Raw genomic sequence first — 19,867 nt, 5'->3', positions numbered from 1 at the left:
TGGGAAGATTCGGATTCCTGGACTGGGAAACATTGATGGCGTTTGTTGAGTCTCAGACGAGGAGGCTAAGGTCACCTCAGCGTACTCAGGACTTAGGGAAGGAGTGGGGTATGAGGAATCTTTCACCAAATACCACGGAAAACATCTACTCAATGCCATTAGTTTGTATATGGGGAAACTGAGGCTCATAAAGAAAAAGTGCAAGTCCAATCAGTCCTTATCAGAGGTGAATATACCTCTCCTGGATCCAGATTTGGTGTGAGTGTTCAAAGGGCACTGGACACCTGGGCACACTGAACACGCTTGTAATCCAGCTACTCATGAGGCTGAGGCAGGAGGATGACAAGTTTGAGGCCAGCGTGGGCAACTTAGTCTCAAAAATAAAAAGTCCTGGGGATGTGCGCAGAGGTAAAGGAGGAAGGGAAGGGCGGGGGAAACCGAGGCGCCAAGGGCGGCAGGGGTCTCGCGGCCAACTCCTTGTGGCTCTGGAAAAAATGACTTCCTTTCTCTGGCACTACGTTTCCTTGTCTGCCAAACTGGCTGAGGCTGGGACCTCCAGGGGCCCTTCCGTCTCTGGCATCGTCACTCGAGTCGTCAAGTCAATGGGCTTTTCCTAGGACGACACGGTGTCGACGTGAAAGGCAAGGTCGCCGAGTGTGTGGTCCACTGAACTCGGCCGGAAGTAACTCCGGACCAGGGATGCTTCAGTTGCCACGGCAACCGCCAGGGCCGGCGTGGTCCCCAGCGTGCCGCGGAGGAAGCCGGGAGGACCTGCCCTCCGGTGATGGCGGCGCCCGCGCGAGGGGCGGGGCCCGGCGCTGTCGGCCGGTGAAGGCGTCTCCGTTGTTTCCGCTTTTCCATACAGAGGCGAGCTCCCTCCAGCGCTTTTCTCTGCCCCGGTCGTGAGAGCCGGGGAGCGGGAAGCGAAGGGCGGCCGGCCGCCACCGGGGCACGTACCCGGGGGAAGGCGGGACTTCCGCGTCTCGCCGGAAGTGACGCGACAGTTGCGGCCGCCGCCAGGTGGAACGGCAGGTGGGTTCAGGTGCCAGCCCGGCCCCGGCCCTGCTGTGGGACCGACTCTCCCGTGAGCGACAGAGGCAGCTCCCAAGGGCCTGGAGACCCGTGGGGCGGGCTCTGGGATCCGAGCCCACCGCCCTGGCCTGGAGTCCCTCCCTGTACCTAGTAAGAGCCGCCGCCCACCCGCACGCCGCGCCCCCTGCCAGAGGCTGGGGAGGCCCTGGGTCCTTGATAGGGTGTGGGGGCCTGGGGCCGGCCTCCGGGCGCTCGGGTCCCCTGAGCCCTGTGCTCCTTTCTCTCCCTGACCCAGTTCCCCATTCCCCTGCCGAGCTGGGCCGTTGGCCAGCCCACCCCGACTCTGGGAACCATGTTTGCAGACTTGGATTATGACATCGAGGAGGATAAACTGTGAGTACTTTGTTCCCCACAAGACCTAGGAGTTCCGGGGCTCAGGTGACACCCATTTCCTTGAACTTCCCAGCTCCACAAACCCGTTCTTCTCAGTGGGGGCGTCGGGTGTACCGTAGCAGAAAGAGGCCCTACCCTTCAGGAGCTCATCTTCCGCAGGGGGCTGTGGACAGGTTAATAGACGACTATTGTGCAGGCCACAGGACACCTACAGCATCGGCCAGTGCTAAGGAAAGCAGAGCAGGTGGAGCAGTGCCTGGGTGGTCACGGGAGGCTTCACAGAGGTGGCCAGGCAGCCAGGTTTGGCTGCAGCATAGATTATTAGTAGGTCAGAGTTGCAAAAGTAAGAGTTATCTGCTCATTAGCATATAGTCTCAAAACAAGGACTGGGTCTAACGCCTTTCTGTGTTCTCAGCACTTAGTAGGTTTGGGGCACTAATAGCTTGTTAACAATTGTCTTTTGAATGAATAAGTCAATGCATTTACGTTTTTTGCCATAGAATGTAAATAGCTGCTAATTTATAGTGATACTGAGGGGTAATTGAGTAGAGGAATTGAGAGATGGCAGGAGAATAGTTGAATAACAGGGAAAGACTCTCTAGAGGTGGTTATAATGTTCCACATGTTTCTCCGAAGGTGACAGCCTGGCTAAATCTTTTGAAAGTTTGAAGTCAGGAAAGAGCAGGAAAGTGGTGATTTTCTATCAGTTGTGACACAGGAGTGGGGACAGTCTTGCTGGGTTGGCCCTGGTGCCTTCCATGCCCGTTCTGTGGGAACTCTGATAAGGGAGAGTCATTCCCGTTTTATGGATGAGGAAATTGAGATGCAGAGAGGGTGATTACCAAGTCCCATGGCAGAGCAGTGTCAGGGCTGGGGTTTCTTTTCACCTCTGCACCGACTCCAGGAGCAGCATATGTTCTAGCACAAATTGCTGTTTCTGGCCAAGTAAGAAAGAGGAGAGGCTGTGCAGCCTTTGGTGCCTCGTGGGCTGTTGGAGGGCCCTCGCCCTCCCCCTCCAGCTCCGTCCTCCAGGAGGCTCAGCCTCATCTGCTTTTCTTTCTAGTGGAATCCCTACTGTGCCTGGGAAGGTGACCCTGCAGAAGGATGCTCAGAACCTGATCGGGATCAGCATCGGAGGAGGGGCCCAGTACTGTCCCTGCCTGTACATTGTCCAGGTATCTCGGGCACTTTGGAGGTGGCGGTAGGGTCCGGATGGAGGGAGTCATCTCCCTACTGGGTATGGCAGGGGCAGGTTCACCGTTCTGCTCTGAAGAACCTGGTTCCTTCTCATTTTTGAGATCTGACCTCAGCAAGGCTTTCGGACCAGCTGCTGCCCATGTTTTTCTCTGTCATTTGAACCCCTTCTTTGCCAGTGGCACTTGTTGCCATCTATAATCATTCCCTTGCTACCAGTTCTACAGCTGGCTGCCCTGCCAGGCTTTTGGCATTATGAGGGCAGGGTTGTAGTCTGCTTTTTCACCATTGTTGATGCCAGGTACAGTGCCTGGCATGCAGTGGACATTCAGTGAAAATGTCTTTGATGAATCAGCAGAGCTGTCAGCCTCGGGTGCTAGCCCAAGTGAAGTGGGAAGGCTGTGAAATAGTAGCTTCCCTGATTACTAGCAAGTTCTTTAACCTCTCTGGGCCTGTTTCCTCTCCCAGAAAGTGAGGATTTGAAATACATAGGCATAAGCATCTTTGGATTCTTATAAAAATTGAACAGAATGACAATAATGGTGCTGAAGAAGCCCTCCCTGAGCAGCAGCTGGCAACTCCTGGCCACATCACATTTCCTTAGCTGCTCTGCCCGTGATAATGGACAACTTTGTGGCCCCTGCTGAGGGAGCTGCCCTGATGATTTTCTATCAGCTGTGACACAGGAGTGGGGACAATCCTGCTGGGAGGTCTCCTTACCTTGTGGCAGTTAGTCAGTGACTTTTCTATTGCCTTGGAAGGTCTGGATTGTAGCTGTTCCAGCACTCCTGGTCAAGTAGCCATTGGGGGACGTGGGCACCCTGGCTTTTAGGAAGATCTTCTGGTCATGTCTCTGCCCAGGGTGTGAACTTGGCCTCCTCTGACCCAGGAGGCTCTAGAGAGGCCTCTTCCAGGCCTGGTCTTCTTGCCATGTGCCTGTTCAGCCTCTCTGTCACCTCCCTCTCCCTGTCTGTTGGAGCCTTGGTGGTGGGTTTGTGTAATATGAACTGGGATTATAAACTATTAGAAAAAAAGACAAAAAAAAGAAAAAACACTATTAGAATGTCTCGTCTAAAATTCAATTTTGTTTTTATCAAAGTACCAATCGACTTGCCTCTAACGAGTCAAGAGCACTGAAAGGCCTGTGTGTGGCTGCAGCTCACCCACCCCCCCACCCCCACCCCCCGTCACACAGGGCCACACTTGTCTCAGGGTGCTTGTCCTGTTGCTTTTCGTGTATCCCCTGTGAAGGTCGGTGGCCTTCGATGGTGCACTCTGCTCCCTCTTGCTCCATTCTCCCCACATGGCCATCTTGTCATTTTTGGCAAAGACACTAAGTTCAACAGGTATTTTGCTCAGCAGATCTTTTCTGAATGCTCTGTTGCAATTACAGAGGTTGAAGAAATGGAGAAGACAAGCCCTCTGCTTCCCGAGCTTTCGTCCTGTGGCTCTGTGTTGAACTTTTTAAGAAACCTGTTTCTCCTCTTAGCTCAGCCTCTCTTTCCTTTTCTTCATGATAGTCTCCTGGTTTTCTCAGTACGCTTTCCACTCAGACCTTCCCCATCCTCCTGCAGTGTCCGTCTGTCCGTCCCGTCCCCCCCCCCCCACCGCGACCTGGGCCCTCTCCCTCCCTGTCCTCTTTTTGGAATCCTCTTCTCCAGGGTCCCTGTCTGGCTGGAGACTGGCCTGTAGCTTTCTGAGAGAGGTTGTGTGGAAGATCAGCTTTGAGATCTTTGTCTTTGAATGCCCTCACATCTTTTTTTGACGTTGTCACTTCCATATTCTTTTCAGTTGACATTTGGCTTATCAGACTCAAGAATAAATGTCAGAATGCTAAGTGAAGTTAGCCAATCCCAAATGGCCAAATGCCAGATGTCTTCTGTGATAGAAGGAGGCTGACTCATAGTGGGGTAGGGAGAGGGAGCCTGGGAGGAATGGACAGGCTCTAGATAGGGCACAGGGGTGGGAGGGGAAGGGAGGGGCCGTGGGGTCACAAATGGTGGTGGAACGGGAGGGACATTATTATCCAAAGTACATGTATGAAGACATGAGTTGGTGTGAATATACTTTGTATACAACCAGAGATATGAAAAATTGTGCTTTATATGTGTAATAAGAATTAATTCTGCTGTCATATATAAATAAAAAATAAAGTAATTTTAAAAAGAATAAATGTCAGGGGCTGGGGTTGTGGCTCAGTGGCAGAGCACTTGCCTCGCACACATGAGGCACTGATTTCTACCCTCAGCACCACATAAAATTAATAAACAAAATAAAGTTATTGTGTAACATGTAACTTAAAAAAATATTTTAAAAAAAGAATAAATGTCAGGCCAGAAGCCTGTTTGACCAGAAGTCTGATGGCGTGGCCTCCTCCCTGTGGCCTCCGAGCTATCGCCCTTCTCTTTGGAGACCCTTTATTTCTAAGGTGCCTGTTATTGCTCTGTCAAGGGTTTTGGGAACTCCTTATTCCTGGGGTCCTGAGGTGTTACGGGGACCACTGCTGGCACGGGCCTTCCTGGTTGTCTGGGCTGGCTCCCAAGGGGATGGCTTCCTCAGAGCACTGCTCTCTTGTTCCTGAGAGTTTTTGTGTTACTAATAGAGGACATCCTGCCCTCCATGGTCTCTGCTGTTGCTTCCATTTTGCAGTTTTTTAATTGTAGTAAATGTACGTAACATAATGCATAAACTTTACCATCGTAAGCTTTTTTCTTTCTTTTTTTTTGGTACCAGGGATTTAACCCAGGAGTGTTTAACCACAACCCCAGCCCTTTTTGTTTTTTATCCTTGAGGCAGGGTCTTGATAAGTTGCCGAGGGCCTCACTGAGTTGCTGAGGCTGGCCTTGAACTTGTGATCCTCCTGCCTTAGCCTCCCGAGCTGCTGGGAGTACAGGCATGTGCCACCATGTTTGACTATCTTAACCATTTTTTTAAAATATTTTTTTAGATGTTAATGGATCTTTATTTTGTTCATTTATTTTTATGTGGTGCTGAGAATCGAACCCAGTGCCTCGCACATGCCAGGCAAGTGCTCTGTCACTGAGCCACCACCCCAGCCCCTGCCCTAACCATTTTTAACTGCACAGTTCACTGGGATTAAATATCTTCATAGTGTGGTGCAGCCATGGCACTGTCCAGAGCCCTTCATCTCATGACATCGAAACTCCACACCCGTTAAACACGAGCTCCCCAACCCGCCCCCTCAGTCCCCGGCAGCCCCATTCCACCTTCTGCCTCTGGTTCTGACTGCTCCAGGCCCTCGTGCAAGTGAAATGGTGGGTGGTGTTTTTTTGTTCCTGTAATGTCCTCTAGGTTCCTCCGTGGCATGGTGTGTGTCAGGATGTCCTTGCCCTCAAAGGCTGAGGAACGTTCCACTGCACACTCCCTGGCCGGTCCTCCCCTGGTGGATGTCTGGCTGCTTCCGCCTCGTGGCTGTTGTGAGCCGGCTGCTCTGAGCCAGTTTGCACAGAGCCTTCCTCCAGACCCTGCTGTCAGTTCTGGTGTCCACCTGGGAGCGGAATTGCTGGGCTGAGGGCCGTTCTGTTTTTGGTTTTCTGAGGACGCGCTGTGCTTCCCTCCACAGGCCTGTGTGGCTATTCGTTCCCACCAACAGCGCGCAAGGTCGTTTCTCGCATCCTCGCAGCGTGTGTTATTTTCTCTGTGGTCTGCACCAGCCTCCTGATGGGTGTGAGGTGGTGATTCCTGGTGGCCTTGCTTCCCATTTCACCAGTGATTAGTGAGATTGAGCATCGGCTGTATTTACAGGCCACTTATGTCTCTTTGGAGAATCTCTGTTCAGTCCTTTGCCCATGTTTGAGTTGGGTTGTTGGCTTTGTTGTTAGTTCTCTGTATATTTGGATATTAATATCTTTATCAAATGCCATTTTCTCCCATTCTGTGGGTTGACTTTTACTTTGTTGATAGTGGTTTTTTTTTTTCCCCTACCAGGGATTGAACTCAGGGACACTCAACTGCTGAGCCACATCCCCATCCCTATTTTGTATTTTATTTAGAGACAGGATCTCAGTGCCTTGCTTAGTGCCTTACTGTTGCTGAGTCTGGCTTTGAACCTGAGATCCTCCTGCCTCAGCCTCCCAAGCCACTGGGATTATAGGCATGCACTACTGCACCTGGCTGATAGTGGATTTTGATTCACAGATTTTAAAAATCTTTGGACTGGGGTTGTGGCTCAATAGTCGAGTACTTGCCTAGTACGGGTGAGGCACTGGGTTCGATCCTCAGCACCTCATAAAAATAAATAAATAAAGTTATTGTGTCCATCTGCAACCAAAAAACTTTTTTCACAAAGTTCATCTGTATTCTTTCTTTGTTTCCCATGCCTTTGGTGTCATATTCAAGAAGTCATTGCCAAATCCCTGGGCCGAAGCTTCTGCTTTCCTCTCAGTTTTACAGTCTTAGTCTTACGTCTAGGTTGCTGATCCAGATCATTTTAGGCCAGGGAGAGGCTTCATTCTTTGCATGTGGATCCCCTTTCCCTCGACACCCACTGTTGAAAGACTTTCCTTTCCCCGTTGAATGTTCTTGGCTCCTGTCAAAAATCATTTGACCATATACACAAGGGTGTATTTCTGAGCTCTCTGTTCTGTTCCTTTGGTCTGTCCATCTGCCTTTATGCCTGTACTATTCTGTTTTAATTACTGTAGCTTTGTAGAAACTTGGGAAATCAAGAACTCTGGGTCTCCCAGCTTTGTTTTTCTTTTTCAAGATTGTTTTAGCCTTTGCGAGTCCCTTGAGATTCCAGGTGGATTTTAGGGTGGATTTTTCTATTTCTGTTTAAAAAAAAATAAAAATCTCTTTGGGATTTTGACAGTGTTCGCACTGACTCTGCGGATTGCTTAGGGTGATGGTGTCATCTGAGGGATGCTCTGGCTGCCCAGCCGTGAACGTGGGATGCACTTCCGATTACTTGTCTTTATTACTTTGAGCAGTGTTTCGTCATACCTGTCGTACCTGTCTTTCACTGTTGTTTTCAGTGTGATTCTGGGATGCAGCAGAAATGTTCATCTTAATTATCTCATTTTTCCTTGTAATATTAAAAATAAGTTGTGAAGCATTCTTTTTCTTTTTGTAGAAAATTTAGAAATTGCAGGTAGGGCAGAAGGAATACAACATCAGAACCACTGCTGATGATGCGGGCCCCTCTCCTGGTGGCTTCTTGGGTACAGTCTGCTCTACACCAGGTGGCCGACTCTCCCTGCTGTGTCACTTGTAGTTCTGATCTTCAGCAGCAGACACACAGCCTCACTCAGCCAGTGGGCTTGGATCCTGTTGAAGGGGTCACTTGGGATTAGAGGCTCACAGGCATTTGGGGCCCCTGTTCATGACAGACATGGACTGTTCTTTGGGGACCAAAGTGAGGTGTAGAATTGATAAGAGGCGCTTTGGGATGCTGAGTCAGCTTGGAGCAGCACTGTTGGTAAAACCTGTCAAGAGGTGACATTGGAGGAGCAATGTCACATGGATGTGTGACGGTTGGTGTATTTGCTATTAGAAAAGGAATGTCTCATCGGTTCAGATTTACGTCCTGTCCTTCTTCAGGAACATGGGGTCATGCCCCCCTTGCTTGCTTTACACAAGAAGCCACAGGGCAGGGCTGGAGACCGAACCAGGCAGTGTGGGTGGAGGGAATGACCTTCTCCCAGCTTCACCTCAGTCCGTCGTGTCCCCCCTTCCCCCCATCTTCAGGTATTCGACAACACACCTGCAGCCCTCGATGGCACGGTGGCAGCTGGCGATGAAATCACCGGCGTCAATGGCAGGTCAATCAAGGGGAAAACCAAGGTGGAGGTGGCTAAGATGATTCAGGAGGTGAAGGTAAGGCGGCTGCGGTGGGGCCTGGAGCTGCCAGGTCTGCTTCTGAGCCCTCCGTGCAGACTGCAGGGGGGCCGCCGCTCCCCTCCTGGTATCACGGTGTCAGGGGTACACCCGGGTCTCCCTCCGTTTCTCCCTCCTTTCTTCAGTAAATACTAATATTGTGCTTGTGCTGGGCCTGGTGAAAGATCCCCAGGACCACAAGGCATCTGTGGGGCGCCACTCTTGGGGGTTCTGACGCACTTGGGCAAACCATGGAGTCCCTGGTCAGGGCTGGAGCAGAAGCTGAAAGCCCAAGGGGACCCTCCCTGGATAGTAGATCCTATAATGTTAGCGGGGCCATATTGCTCTCTACAGGGACCTCCTCCCTGCACGGCAGGCAGCAGCCTGGCCACTTTGGAAGTGAGCCCGAGGCCCTTCTGCCACTTCCTAGACATCTGGCTGCTGGTGGCTCATGGGAAACTGGTACAGTGAAGGAAGCAGCGTGAGGCAGGGAGCAGGGTGATGGGCAGGCGCAGCCCAGTGTGGAAGAGGCTGGCTCAGTGGTTTAGCTGCCGCCCTGTCCCAGGCCCAGCACTCCCTCCCCCTGCTGGGATCAGGGCTGCTCCCACCTCCCCATGTGGCTTTTCTGGCTCCACCAGGAAGCCCCTTCTGTGGCTTCTCCCCCAAGGCCCTGTGCGGCCAACTCATCCCCATGTGCCTTCCTACCTCAGGGACAGGCTTCCAGTTCTGCGAGGCTGCCTCCTAGCACCCCTTCAGCCAAGGAACAAGCCAGGGACTGGGTCTCAGGGCTCCAGGTGCTAAAGGCAGCGGCCAGGTTCACTCAGCCCATAGCCACTACTGCACGGCTGTGTCACAGGCGTTACCTGATGGCCACAGGTGACAGGCGGCCTTCCATGCATACCCAGTGTGGGAGCCATGTGCCCCTCCAGCAGCCCCTTCCTCCGGCTCCTCGCTCTGGGTTCGTGGACCCTGTCCTCGCAGGCCTGCCTCCCCAGCCCCTCGTGCTGCTGTGAGGACAGGGCTCCTCCTACGCAGCCTTGGCCTGAACATGGTTCCCCCAACTCCCAAGTTTGAGTGCCAGGCAGGAGTCACTGCCCCACACTTCACTGGTGTCCAGAGGAGGAAATGACCTGCTAAACTGGCTCAACTGCGTGAACCAGTCCTGGGCCCGGCCACCCCCCACGGCAGCCTCCTTTATCCCAGCTGCTCCGTGGGCTGGTTCTGCAGAGCGTCCCGCAGCCTCCTAAGGGCGCAATTTCACCCGCTCCTGATTCCAGCTGTGCTGGCTCGTTTCCATTCCCACTGGGGACGGAGTTCTAAATTCTGTTTTATATTCGGGTGAATTTAGACCCAAGTCCAAGTGCCTTAGGATTGTAACGACGAGTGGCCACTGTGGCCTGTGGTCAGGGAGGGCTTCGTGGAGGAGTCCAAGCTCTGCGGAGAAGCCCTCCCCTCTCAGCACTGGATCACAACTCTTGTGACTCCCTGATTCTCTTTGTCCTCCCCTGATGGACGGGGCCCCAGGGCTTGGCTGTCCCTGGCCCCTTCTCCTAGGTGTCCTAGCACTAGGCACAAATAAAGAAGGCTTCAGGGAGGGGCCTGGGACTCAAGAGCCTTGTCACATGCTGCCTGTGCTGCTTTTGCAGGGGGAGGTGACCATCCACTACAACAAGCTGCAGGCGGACCCCAAGCAGGGCATGTCCCTGGACATTGGTAAGCTGGCCAGAGCAGCGGCGCCATTGCCCACCAACCCCAGCCCTACACAGGGAGCTCCCATCCTCCTTATGAAGTCATCAGTAGCTCTGTGGCTGTGGTCTCTGACGGTCTGAAAGGCCTGCCAGGACCTGGGGTTCTCTCCCTGTGGCTGACCTGTCCCCGTGTCTCACTGCCCAGTTTTACCCTGTCCCCTAGCTACCCCCGCTGAGAGCTTGCTGTATTAGGGTTGTCCTCTGTGGGCCGCTTGGATTTACTGCAGTCCAGAAAGGGAGGCAGCCAGCCTTGGCCAGTGCCTCGTGTCCACCTGCCCACCCCTCCTCCCTGACCCCCTCCCTGCCTTCTGCTCCCAGGAAGATGCAAGGTTAGAACAGACCTTAGCCACTGGGTAAAAGGTCATAGGCCAGCCCTTCTCCCACAGCTTGCTCTGGGACAGGGTACCTCCTGCCAGAGGGGCTGGGCTTTGGTTCTGTAGAAGCTTTAAGAATAAGAGGGGCCAGGCGTCAAGGCACACGCTGGAATCCCAGTGCCTCAGAAGGCTGAAGCAGGAGGATTGCAAGTTTGAGGCTAGCCTCAGCAACTTAGTAAAAAAGTGTTGGGGATGTGGCTAGTGGTAAAGTGCCCTGGGTTAGACTCCTGGCACAAAATGAAATAAAGGACCAGTGGGACAACAGCTTCAAAGTCTTCTGGACCAGCCCCCCCACACACACACATTAGGAACAAAGGCCGAGTCCCAGGGGAGGCTCAGTGACCCCTTCATGAGCGCACATCCAAGTGAACCTACATCCAACCCATGCCCTAGGTCCAGAGCCACCTCCTGGGTCAGGGCAAAAGGCAAAGGGCAAATCAAGTCAGCCTGGAGCTTCCTTCTTAGCACTCCTGGGTTCTGTCCCAGGATCCCTCCAGGGACTGAGCTGGTCAGAAGCCATCACTGAGTCTGAGCCTGAGGCCAGTGGTCCCGATGGCACCCACAACGTTGATGTAACCAGCACAGACACTGACCCTTCCCCTTTCCCTCGTAGGGGCCACTCTAAGTCCTGATGAAAAGCGAAGAGGGCGAGGGACGGGCTCCTGACTGGCCTGGTGGCTGTGTTGAGCCTGGGCCATCTGGGCCCTCAGTGATGCCAGCAGCTGGCGTGAGGCGGACCCTGGGCCGCACACCCCACGTTTACCTCCCCCAGCCTGCCAGCCCCCCGAAGTGGAGGGTGAAGAGTGCAGGCCCTGCCCCCTGGACACTGCTGCTTCCTAGACTCCCAGCCCGAGCCCCAGTCCAGCTCTCAGCCAGTTGTGAGGGGACCCAGGACAGGGATGGCCTGGGGCTCAGTAGCAACTCACTGGGTCCTTCCTCTCCTGGCCCCAGTGTTAAAGAAGGTCAAGCACCGGCTGGTGGAGAACATGAGTTCGGGGACGGCTGATGCCCTGGGCCTGAGCCGGGCCATCCTGTGCAATGGTGAGTCCCCTTGTCCCACCCAGCTCTGGCGCAAGGTCTCTCACTCAGGCCCGTGGGCTGGGGCACCATGGCTGCCTGCCAGGCTGGTATGGGTCCTGCTGGCCGGGCCCTGCCTCTCAGGCCTGAGGGGCTGATAGTCACCATCTCTTTGTGTCCCTGGAGGCATTTCTGGTTCCCAGAGAGCTCCCACAGCTGTCACCTGGGCCACCCTCACCACCAGGGCCCCTCAGATCACAGAGGAGGAGACAGACTCAGGGCAGGTGCCTCCTCCACCTCCCCAGGCTGGGGCCCGAGAGCCAGGGCCAGCCTGAGAGCCGGCTCCCCATCTGCATCCTGGTTCCCGCTGCCCTCACAGCCCCTCCCTTCCCCAGGAGGTGGCGCTGCTACCCTTGTCTCTGGTCCCTGTCCAGGCTGTGGAGGTGGCCACCCTGGCGGGGAGCAGCCATATGCCGGCATGTACACACACACGGGCACACACACGCCTTCTGTCCTGGGGAGGCCAGAGAGACAGCGGCCGCTCCCTCCATCACCAGCCGGGCTCATAAATAGCACCGCCATGCCATGGCCCGGGAGAGAGACCTGGGAACTGTAGGCTCAGCTGGGCACGCTGGGCTTTGTTGGCTGTGGCCGTGGGGGTGGGGCCTGAGCCTGTTCCAAATGGGGTACAAAAGTGGTGGCTGCTATTTTTGGCCTCTTGGTGCCTATAAATCCTGTTCCCGTAGCGACCATGCGTTGAGATGAAATTAGAACTGGTTGTTGTGTTTTTCCCCCGAAACCTTGCAATTTCCCTAGCCATAAATAGGGTTTCTAAAATCAAAGCTGTCATGATGTCCCATGACCCAGCTACAAACAACAGTGGGTGCTTACACGGCTCCTCTCCTGCCGGCCACGTGCTCAGGCCCAGGGAGCCAGGGCCTCCCAAAGACCTCTAGGGTACCCTTCCTCCCCAGCAGCCCCCTCCCCAGCCACCTTCCCCCCTCCTCTTCCTGCTCTGAAGATCCTAACCCTGGTCAGTACAGGACACTAGGGAGCAAGAAGACCCCGTGATTTAGACCACCTCAGCTGTGTGACTTGGGACAAATTGCTTTACCTCTCTGTCCCTTGGTTTTCTCAGTTGAATGGGGGAAGTAGTTCCTGTCCCAGCAGCTCAAACTAAGGAGGACTGAGACCTGCCCGGGGAGCCTCCAGCAGGCCTGGTGCCCAGAGGTCTGTGCTGTGGGTACAAATGCTGTTACAGGCCAGGCCCTGCCCTCAGAGGTGGCTGCATAAAGAAGCCCCCAGCACAGGCTCGTCCCTTACGGTTGCTCCCCATGGAGAGGCGTGTGTGCCCTATGTCCTCACCGGGTGGAGACCTATCTGGGATTGCTGGGAGCCCTGGGGAGGGTGGCAGTTCTTGGCTGGAGGAGTCCTGGCTCCTCCTCAGGCTGGCCCTTGGCTGGCCTTATGTGCTCCCTGTACTGCCCCCCCTCCAGTCTGGAATCCCGCCCATCCCTGGTCATCTTTGTCCTCCCATTTGGCGGCCCTGATGTGAGGCTGTGGGCCCCCACTTCTCCCTGTGCCTCTGCTCTTGGAGCCTAGAGCAGGTCTTGGATCATGTTCACCCTAGTCATTCCCTGGGCCTGACACGGTGGCAGAACATGTCTGGTGCGTGGCCGATGCCTGCCAAGCCAACACCTGGGCTACCAAGTCCTTCACCCAGTGCCAGCCCTTCCCATACCCCGCTTCTCTCCGTCCTGTCTGACCTGCTAGCCGCCTCGTGCTTTGCCATGGCAGCAACTGCTCCCAGCCTGCCTGGGAAACGGTTGAGATCTCCCTGCCTGTCCCCTGCTTGTCCCCTGCCTGGCTGGGCTGTGTCAGCAGGGCCAGGGGCCTGGCTGCTCACCAAGAGCCTGCCTCCTACAGCACGGGGAGCTGCTCACTGGCTTCATCTTGAGGGCCCAGTGTTTTTGCACTGAAGACCTTTGGAAGGACCTGTGCCCCTGGGTTGGCCCCAGTGGGTGGAGTGGGGACTCATCCCAGGAGCAAGTCCCCTGCTCGCCTCTCATTTGGGTGCCGAGGCCATTTACAGATCATTCTTGAACTGCCGACCCTGGGGTACCTGGGCCCCCGTCTTGTGTAGAAGCCAGTTTTTTGGGCCCGCCCCTTGTCCCCACCCCTGCCCTGGCCTCCTCAGGCCACTCTCCTCACCTCTGACCTGACCTCAGCTGTTCTCTGAACCCCACAGATGGGCTGGTGAAGAGGCTGGAGGAGCTGGAGCGGACGGCTGAGCTTTATAAAGGTGCGTGGGGCTTTGGATAGGAAGCGCCCAGCCCTGCCTCTGCCTAGGAACCTGTCCAGAGAGAGTGGCCTTGGAGGCAGGGAGGCCAACCTGAGAGTCCCCAGAATCCCTGTGCTCCCTGAGAGGCCATGTCGTCCTGCATCACACAAAGTCCCAGTCCCCTGAATGAGGGGCCTCTTGGTGGGGCTGTGGGAAGACCCAGTGGCTCCAGTACCAGTGAAGGCCTGAATGGGGTGGGGGGTGGGGCTGTGCCCTGGCCTGTGTGGCCTGTGACATGTGCCCCCATCCTCATCATTTGGGTCTCTCCCCAGGGATGACAGAACACACGAAGAATCTCCTTCGGGCTTTTTATGAACTCTCACAGACCCACCGGGGTAATGGCCTCCCCAAGCCTGCTGCATGGCCCGGGCAAGTCCCTGCCTCTCTCTGGGCTCAGTGACCCTAACAGTGAGAAAGTGGCCAGCTTCCTCCTGGGGCCTTGTACCCATGCTGGGGAGAAACAGCTCAGCCTGCAGCTGGGGTGGCAGCGAGGGGCCACCATACTCCTTACGTTGCCACTGAATGCATGCGTTCCCTTCGTTTGTGGTCCCATTTCTTATAAGGCCGTGAGACTGTGCGGGACATCCACATTCACTTCCCTGCCCCATTTATAGGCAGGGAAGTGAAGCCCAGGCAGGAAATGGCCACTGGGTGGTCCTGACATCAGAACCCAGATTCCCAGGCCAGTGCTGTGCCCTCAGCGCCACCACCTCGGTCTGGCTCAGCTCTCCCCTGGTCCCGCCATTGGGGCGCACAGCCCGGCTCCCCGGTTTGTGTGCTCCCAGTTGCTCCAGAGCCGTTGCTTGGAGATGCAGATGCCCTCCCGGGGCGCAGACCCCACGTGGACTTATCTTCCAGCATGCCAGCCCCCTGGTGATGCCCTGGCTTTCCATCAGGGGGTCAGGTGGGGGCAGCCTTCAAGTCATGCTTGTCATGCAGCCTTTGGGGACGTGTTCTCCGTGATCGGGGTGCGGGAGCCCCAGCCGGCAGCAAGCGAGGCTTTTGTGAAGTTCGCCGACGCCCACCGCAGTATGGAGAAGTTTGGCGTTCGGCTACTGAAGACCATCAAGCCGGTACGTCCAGCGTGTGAGGCCAGGAGGGGACAGCGTGGCGTTCAGGGCTCTTCCACGGCAGCCAGGGGCTGGGGTGTGGGTCCTGCCTGGTCACCTACGGGGCTGCCCTCAGCAGGCTGCAGCACTGCTCAGGCCTGTGGGGACCTGGAGGCTGGTCAGCCTTGTACCAGATCACAGCTCATCACGGCCTAGACTTGGTCCTAACCTTGAGATGGGAAAGGCCATTGGGCAGTGCCTGTGGGCTGTGTCACCTGAATCAGGTGACACGGTGCCACTCTTTGTCACCCTGGCCACCCTCTGTCGGGAAGGCCTAAGCACGTCCCCCCCACCCCCAGATGCTGACAGACCTGAACACGTACCTCAACAAGGCCATCCCAGACACTCGCCTCACCATCAGGAAGTACCTGGACGTGAAGTTCGAGTACCTGGTGAGTAGCCTGCAGGTGAGCCCTGCTGGAGGCCTGCCCTGCCTTGTGTCATCCAGCTACACATAGCCCCGTCACATCTGACTGGGACACGGAAATTCCAGAATCTCTGGCTATCCGGGAGCAGCGCAGGCCTGCCGGCCGTGCCGAGACACCTCAATGGGCCTGGGGCTCCAGCTCTGGTCGCGTCACTCTGACCCTGGGGGACTTTTTAATTTTTTTTTAAATCATATTTTAACAGTGAGTGAGTGTTTTAGTCAGCTTTTTTGCCACTGCGACTAAAAGACTCAGCCAGAACAATTTCAGAGGAGGAAAGGTTTATTTTAGGGCTCACGGTTTCAGAGATCTTGGACCATAGACAGCAGGCGCCATTCCTTGGGGCTTACGGTGAGGCAGGACCCTGTGGTGGAAGAGCTTGGTTGAGGGGGGTGATCAGGAAGCAGAGGGAGGCTCCACTAGCCAGATCCAAAGTGTCTGCCCCAAAGCCGCGCCCCCGGTGTCCCCTCCTCCAGCCACACCTACCTGCTCTCCCCCACCTCTCAGTTAATCCCATCAGGGGATGAATTCACTGATTGGGTTAAGGCCTCTCAACCCACCGTCTTGCATTGTCTCACACATGAGCTTTTAGGGGGCTTTTCACATCCAAACCCTAACAGTCTAGGTCTAGGTAGTTTCACTTGGTGCCAAGGAATGTTGGTTTTAGGTAATAATTCTGTGGTCAAGAGTTCGGAAGCCAAGCTCCGTTAGTGGGACTTCCCAGAGCCAGGCTGGGCCTGTGTGCCATCTCTGGAGGGAACCATTTTTCCCAGGGTATTTTTTCCCCTTCATTCCTGGGGCTGTTACCCAGAGCTTTGCAGGTGCCCAGCAGGTGCTATACCACTGAACCATGCTTCCAGCCCCCAGCGCATCCCTTGGGACCTGAATTGGGTCAACTCTGAGCCACTCAAGTCCTCAGGCCTGCCCTCCTTTCCAAAGAGAGCCCTTGCCCAGCCGCTCTTAGCCTCCCCAGGCCTCCTACACACCTGCCACCAGCCTCTCCCTTCGCAGCTGATCCCAGCGGGGGTCTGCAGGAGCCAGGAGGCCTGGCATACTGCAGTTCTTTGGCTGGGCCAGCCTCCTGGGTCACCTGGGGGCATGGTGTGACATGGGCGGAGCTGGGAATGTTGGGGCGGATGTCCAGGAGGCTGCAGCCTCTTGACTGCTTGGCCTCACCTGTCCCACGCAGTCGTACTGCCTGAAGGTGAAGGAGATGGACGACGAGGAATACAGCTGCATCGTGAGTATCGAGGGGTGAGGGGGCCCAGCCATTGTATTGGAAAGGCTTGGGGCGCACGTACCTTCTCCCACCTGCCTCAGAGCCCCCAGAATGTCCTGGATCTGCCAGGGGCATCAGGTGGGTCAGGCCATCTCAGGAAAGTCCTGGGGGCTTGGTCGGACTCTTGTTCCTGGAGCGAAGTCCCTCTGGGCCTTGGAGTGCTGGCCAGCTTGCCATGGGGCCACTCCTCAGGCCTGCTCCTCGCCCACAACCTCCAAGCTGGTGAGGCCCCTGCAGGGAGGCTGTCCAGCCTCACTCCTGAGTGGCACTTTAATTTACTCAATTCAATATCTTTGCTGTTGGGGTCAATCTTAGGACCCGTCTTCATTCATTTAATGTGACGAGTTTGGGTCTTTTCTGGATTTTTCTCCCTCCAAAGCTATTGCCATGTGCTTCTAATGAGTGCTGGCATCTCAAACAAGGGACTGTGGTGGCTCTGAAAAGTGCCTTGTGTTGTGGGGCTGAGCTGGGGGTCAGCCCTGCAGCTCTCCCGCCCCACCCCGACCCACCAGGCCTCATTACACCCAGGATCCCTAACGTGCTCCCCGCCCCAGGCCCTAGGGGAGCCCCTGTACCGAGTGAGCACCGGCAACTACGAGTATCGCCTGATCCTGCGCTGCCGCCAGGAGGCCCGCGCCCGCTTCTCCCAGATGCGCAAGGACGTGCTGGAGAAGATGGAGCTGCTGGATCAGAAGCACGGTAGGGGCACAGAGGCGCGTGGCCGCAGTGGGCTGTTCTCTCACAGCCCTTGTACAGGGTGGCGGCCTGCTTCTCCCCATTTTAGAGATGGGAAATCCCAGGCCCAGAGAAGTCAAGTGCCTAAGTGAGCCCCAGGGCCAGGCTCTGGCAGCAGCCCGCCCCCCTTCCCCATGCCCTGTAGCCTCTGCTCTCTCAACTGGGGGCCAAGACACCGGGTCCTCTGGGAGGCCGCCACACGGGCTGCCCAGTGCTCACCTCTGCCCCTTCCCAGGGCCTGAGGGGCCAGCTGAGTGCCCAGAGGAAGGAGGTGGCGGGGCAGGCTCACGGGTCTCCACGAGGCACACAGCCACCGGGCCTGTCCCCCACCCTCCTGCCCCAGTCCAGGACATCGTGTTCCAGCTGCAGCGCTTCGTGTCCACCATGTCCAAGTACTACAACGACTGCTACTCCGTGCTGCGGGATGCAGACGTCTTCCCCATCGAGGTGGACCTGGCACACACCACACTGGCCTATGGCCTCAGCCAGGGCGAGTTCACTGACGGCGAGGACGAGGAGGAGGAGGAAGAGGACACTGCAGCCCGGGAGCCGTCCAGGGATATCCGCGGAGCTGCTGGACCCCTGGACAAGGGCGGAAGCTGGTGTGACTCCTGAGCACCCAGGGTGCAGATCAGGGGGGAAGGGCAGTGGGCAGACTGCAGCGGGAGCGGGGCTGGGCAGTGGTGCACGTGGTGGCGCATAAAGCCTGCTGGCTCGGGCGCCTGCCTCCCTGCTCCTCTGTCCTCGCACAGCAAACCCAGCTCCTGCCCAGGAAAGGTGCCAGGCTGAGGCCCAGCCCTGGACACCGGCCCACCCTCCCTCACCTCCCCAGCCGGGGAGAGCGAGGCCTCTGGACCTTACTTAGGAAGGAGAGGGCAGAAGGACGAGGGACTGCAGGTGGCATCTAACCCAGGACCTGCTGCGCCTGCTGGGAGCAGGCGAGTCCTGCACACCCTCCGCTGGCCACCCCACCCCCCACCCCCTCCTCTGGCCCCTCCACCCCCCACACCTCGGCGGCCTTTATTTATTTTTCCCCAGCTCAGCCATTTCTGGAGCAGGGCTGGCCTGGGCCTGTATCGAATAAACAAACCAGATGGAGCCTGCTCTTTGCATGGCCACAGGCTCTCCTCGCGCCTCGCCTGCCTCCCGGTCACAAGGTCACTGCTGATCCCATATTCCTTGCAGCACCCTGCAGGAGGGGTCACGCTGTGGTCCCCACTGCAGCTGGGGACATGAGGCTCAGAGAAGCATCTTGCTGGAGGCCACACTGTCCAGGGGACAGAGTGGCACCTGAGCACCATCTGGCAGGTCCCAGGCTGTCACCTTTTCCCTTCCTCCGGAGTCCTTTACCTCCTCCCTCGTCTTCGATCCCCGGGTGCTTCTGGACATGAAGTAAACCCCTATTTGGGGGAGGGGAGGGCAGGACAGAAGTTGGTCAGGCCCCAGGTCCCCCGTGGTGGAGATGGGGTTAGCATCAGGTGCACCTGTTCCCCGTGGCCATGGGGGTGTTGGGAAAATGACACCCTCTGCTCTGGGTCTCCATAAAGTGACAGGACAGGGTGGCCCACAAGTCCTGCCTTGCCTGGCCAGGTCCAACCCACATTGTGGCCCTTTCACACTGAAGTGCCCCATTAGGGCAGTGAGTATGGTCGTCCTGAGGACAGGAGGGAGGGCGAGAGGCAGCAGGGCAAGTTCATGATGGGGAGGACCAGGAGGAGGAGGAGGACACTGCAGCCCAGGGGCCGTCCAGGGATATCCGCGGGGCTGCTGGACCCCTGGATGAAGGTGGAAGCTGGTGTGACTCCTGAGCACCTGAGCTCAGTCCTGGCGCAAACCCAGTGGCATTCTCGGCAGGTGTGGGGCACAGAGCGAGAGGGGCTGCACCAGGAATCCCTGGGGTCCCTGCCGAGCTGACAGGCCACTCCACCTCTGAAGAGGCAGCCAAGGGCACTGACCCTGCCCCACAGACTTGGCTTCTGCCACCCTGGGCCTCAGTTCCCAGACTGCAAAGTGTGGGCAGCAGTGGTGGACACTGATGGCCTCGGCCTCAGCGGGTGGCTGGGGATCACAGGAGTTGACATTTGGAAAGGTGTTTGACCCCAGGTCAGCCCTCGGGGGTGTTGAGTGCAGTGTTGCTGTGGTGGCCTGGGGGGACGACAGGTATCAAGGATGGGTCGGCCAAGCACCTGTAGGAAGGTCCACCCAGACAGTGGGAAAGGGCCACCATGGCTGGCTGTGCTGGCAGGACAAGGTCCCTGCACATGGGACAAATGCAGGAGGGAAGACGGCACTGAAACTCCGGAGGAAGCAGATAGATGCCAAGGACAGTGATGACCAGGTTGTCCACAGGCCACAAGTGTCCTCAGGAGCACCGTCCAGAGCAAT

At 56.4% G+C, this 19,867-nt stretch overlaps 1 protein-coding gene and 1 long non-coding RNA gene across 4 annotated transcripts; one reads left to right on the top strand and one right to left on the bottom strand.

The window, feature by feature from the left end:
* Positions 1–792: 792 nt before the first annotated feature.
* On the top strand, positions 793–18,580 carry Pick1 (protein interacting with PRKCA 1). 3 transcript variants are annotated; one of them, XM_078052756.1, is made up of 13 exons: positions 793–1,032; positions 1,328–1,425; positions 2,489–2,600; positions 8,326–8,454; positions 10,101–10,167; positions 11,528–11,617; positions 13,842–13,895; positions 14,207–14,269; positions 14,874–15,007; positions 15,343–15,435; positions 16,658–16,708; positions 17,302–17,446; positions 17,826–18,580. In XM_078052756.1, the coding sequence occupies exons 2-13, from the start codon at positions 1,385–1,387 to the stop codon at positions 18,095–18,097; spliced, it is 1,251 nt and encodes a 416-aa protein (XP_077908882.1). In that variant the 5' UTR covers positions 793–1,032; positions 1,328–1,384; the 3' UTR covers positions 18,098–18,580. The 3 variants fall into 3 exon arrangements, with proteins under 3 accessions (XP_077908882.1, XP_005322316.1, XP_077908883.1); XM_005322259.5 differs by having other exon boundaries at positions 794–1,182; XM_078052757.1 differs by lacking the exons at positions 793–1,032; positions 1,328–1,425; positions 2,489–2,600; positions 8,326–8,454 and adding an exon at positions 8,462–8,916.
* Positions 15,733–17,308, bottom strand: LOC144378518 (uncharacterized). Its single transcript, XR_013440265.1, has 3 exons — positions 16,770–17,308; positions 16,455–16,666; positions 15,733–15,832 (listed from the first exon to the last, which is right to left on the bottom strand). It is a non-coding gene; the product is annotated as an uncharacterized LOC144378518 (long non-coding RNA).
* Positions 18,581–19,867: the final 1,287 nt, after the last annotated feature.

This window comes from Ictidomys tridecemlineatus, chromosome 6, assembly GCF_052094955.1.
Source record: "Ictidomys tridecemlineatus isolate mIctTri1 chromosome 6, mIctTri1.hap1, whole genome shotgun sequence".
Classification (NCBI taxonomy): domain Eukaryota; kingdom Metazoa; phylum Chordata; class Mammalia; order Rodentia; family Sciuridae; genus Ictidomys; species Ictidomys tridecemlineatus.
This window is presented reverse-complemented; position numbering and strand designations above follow the sequence as displayed.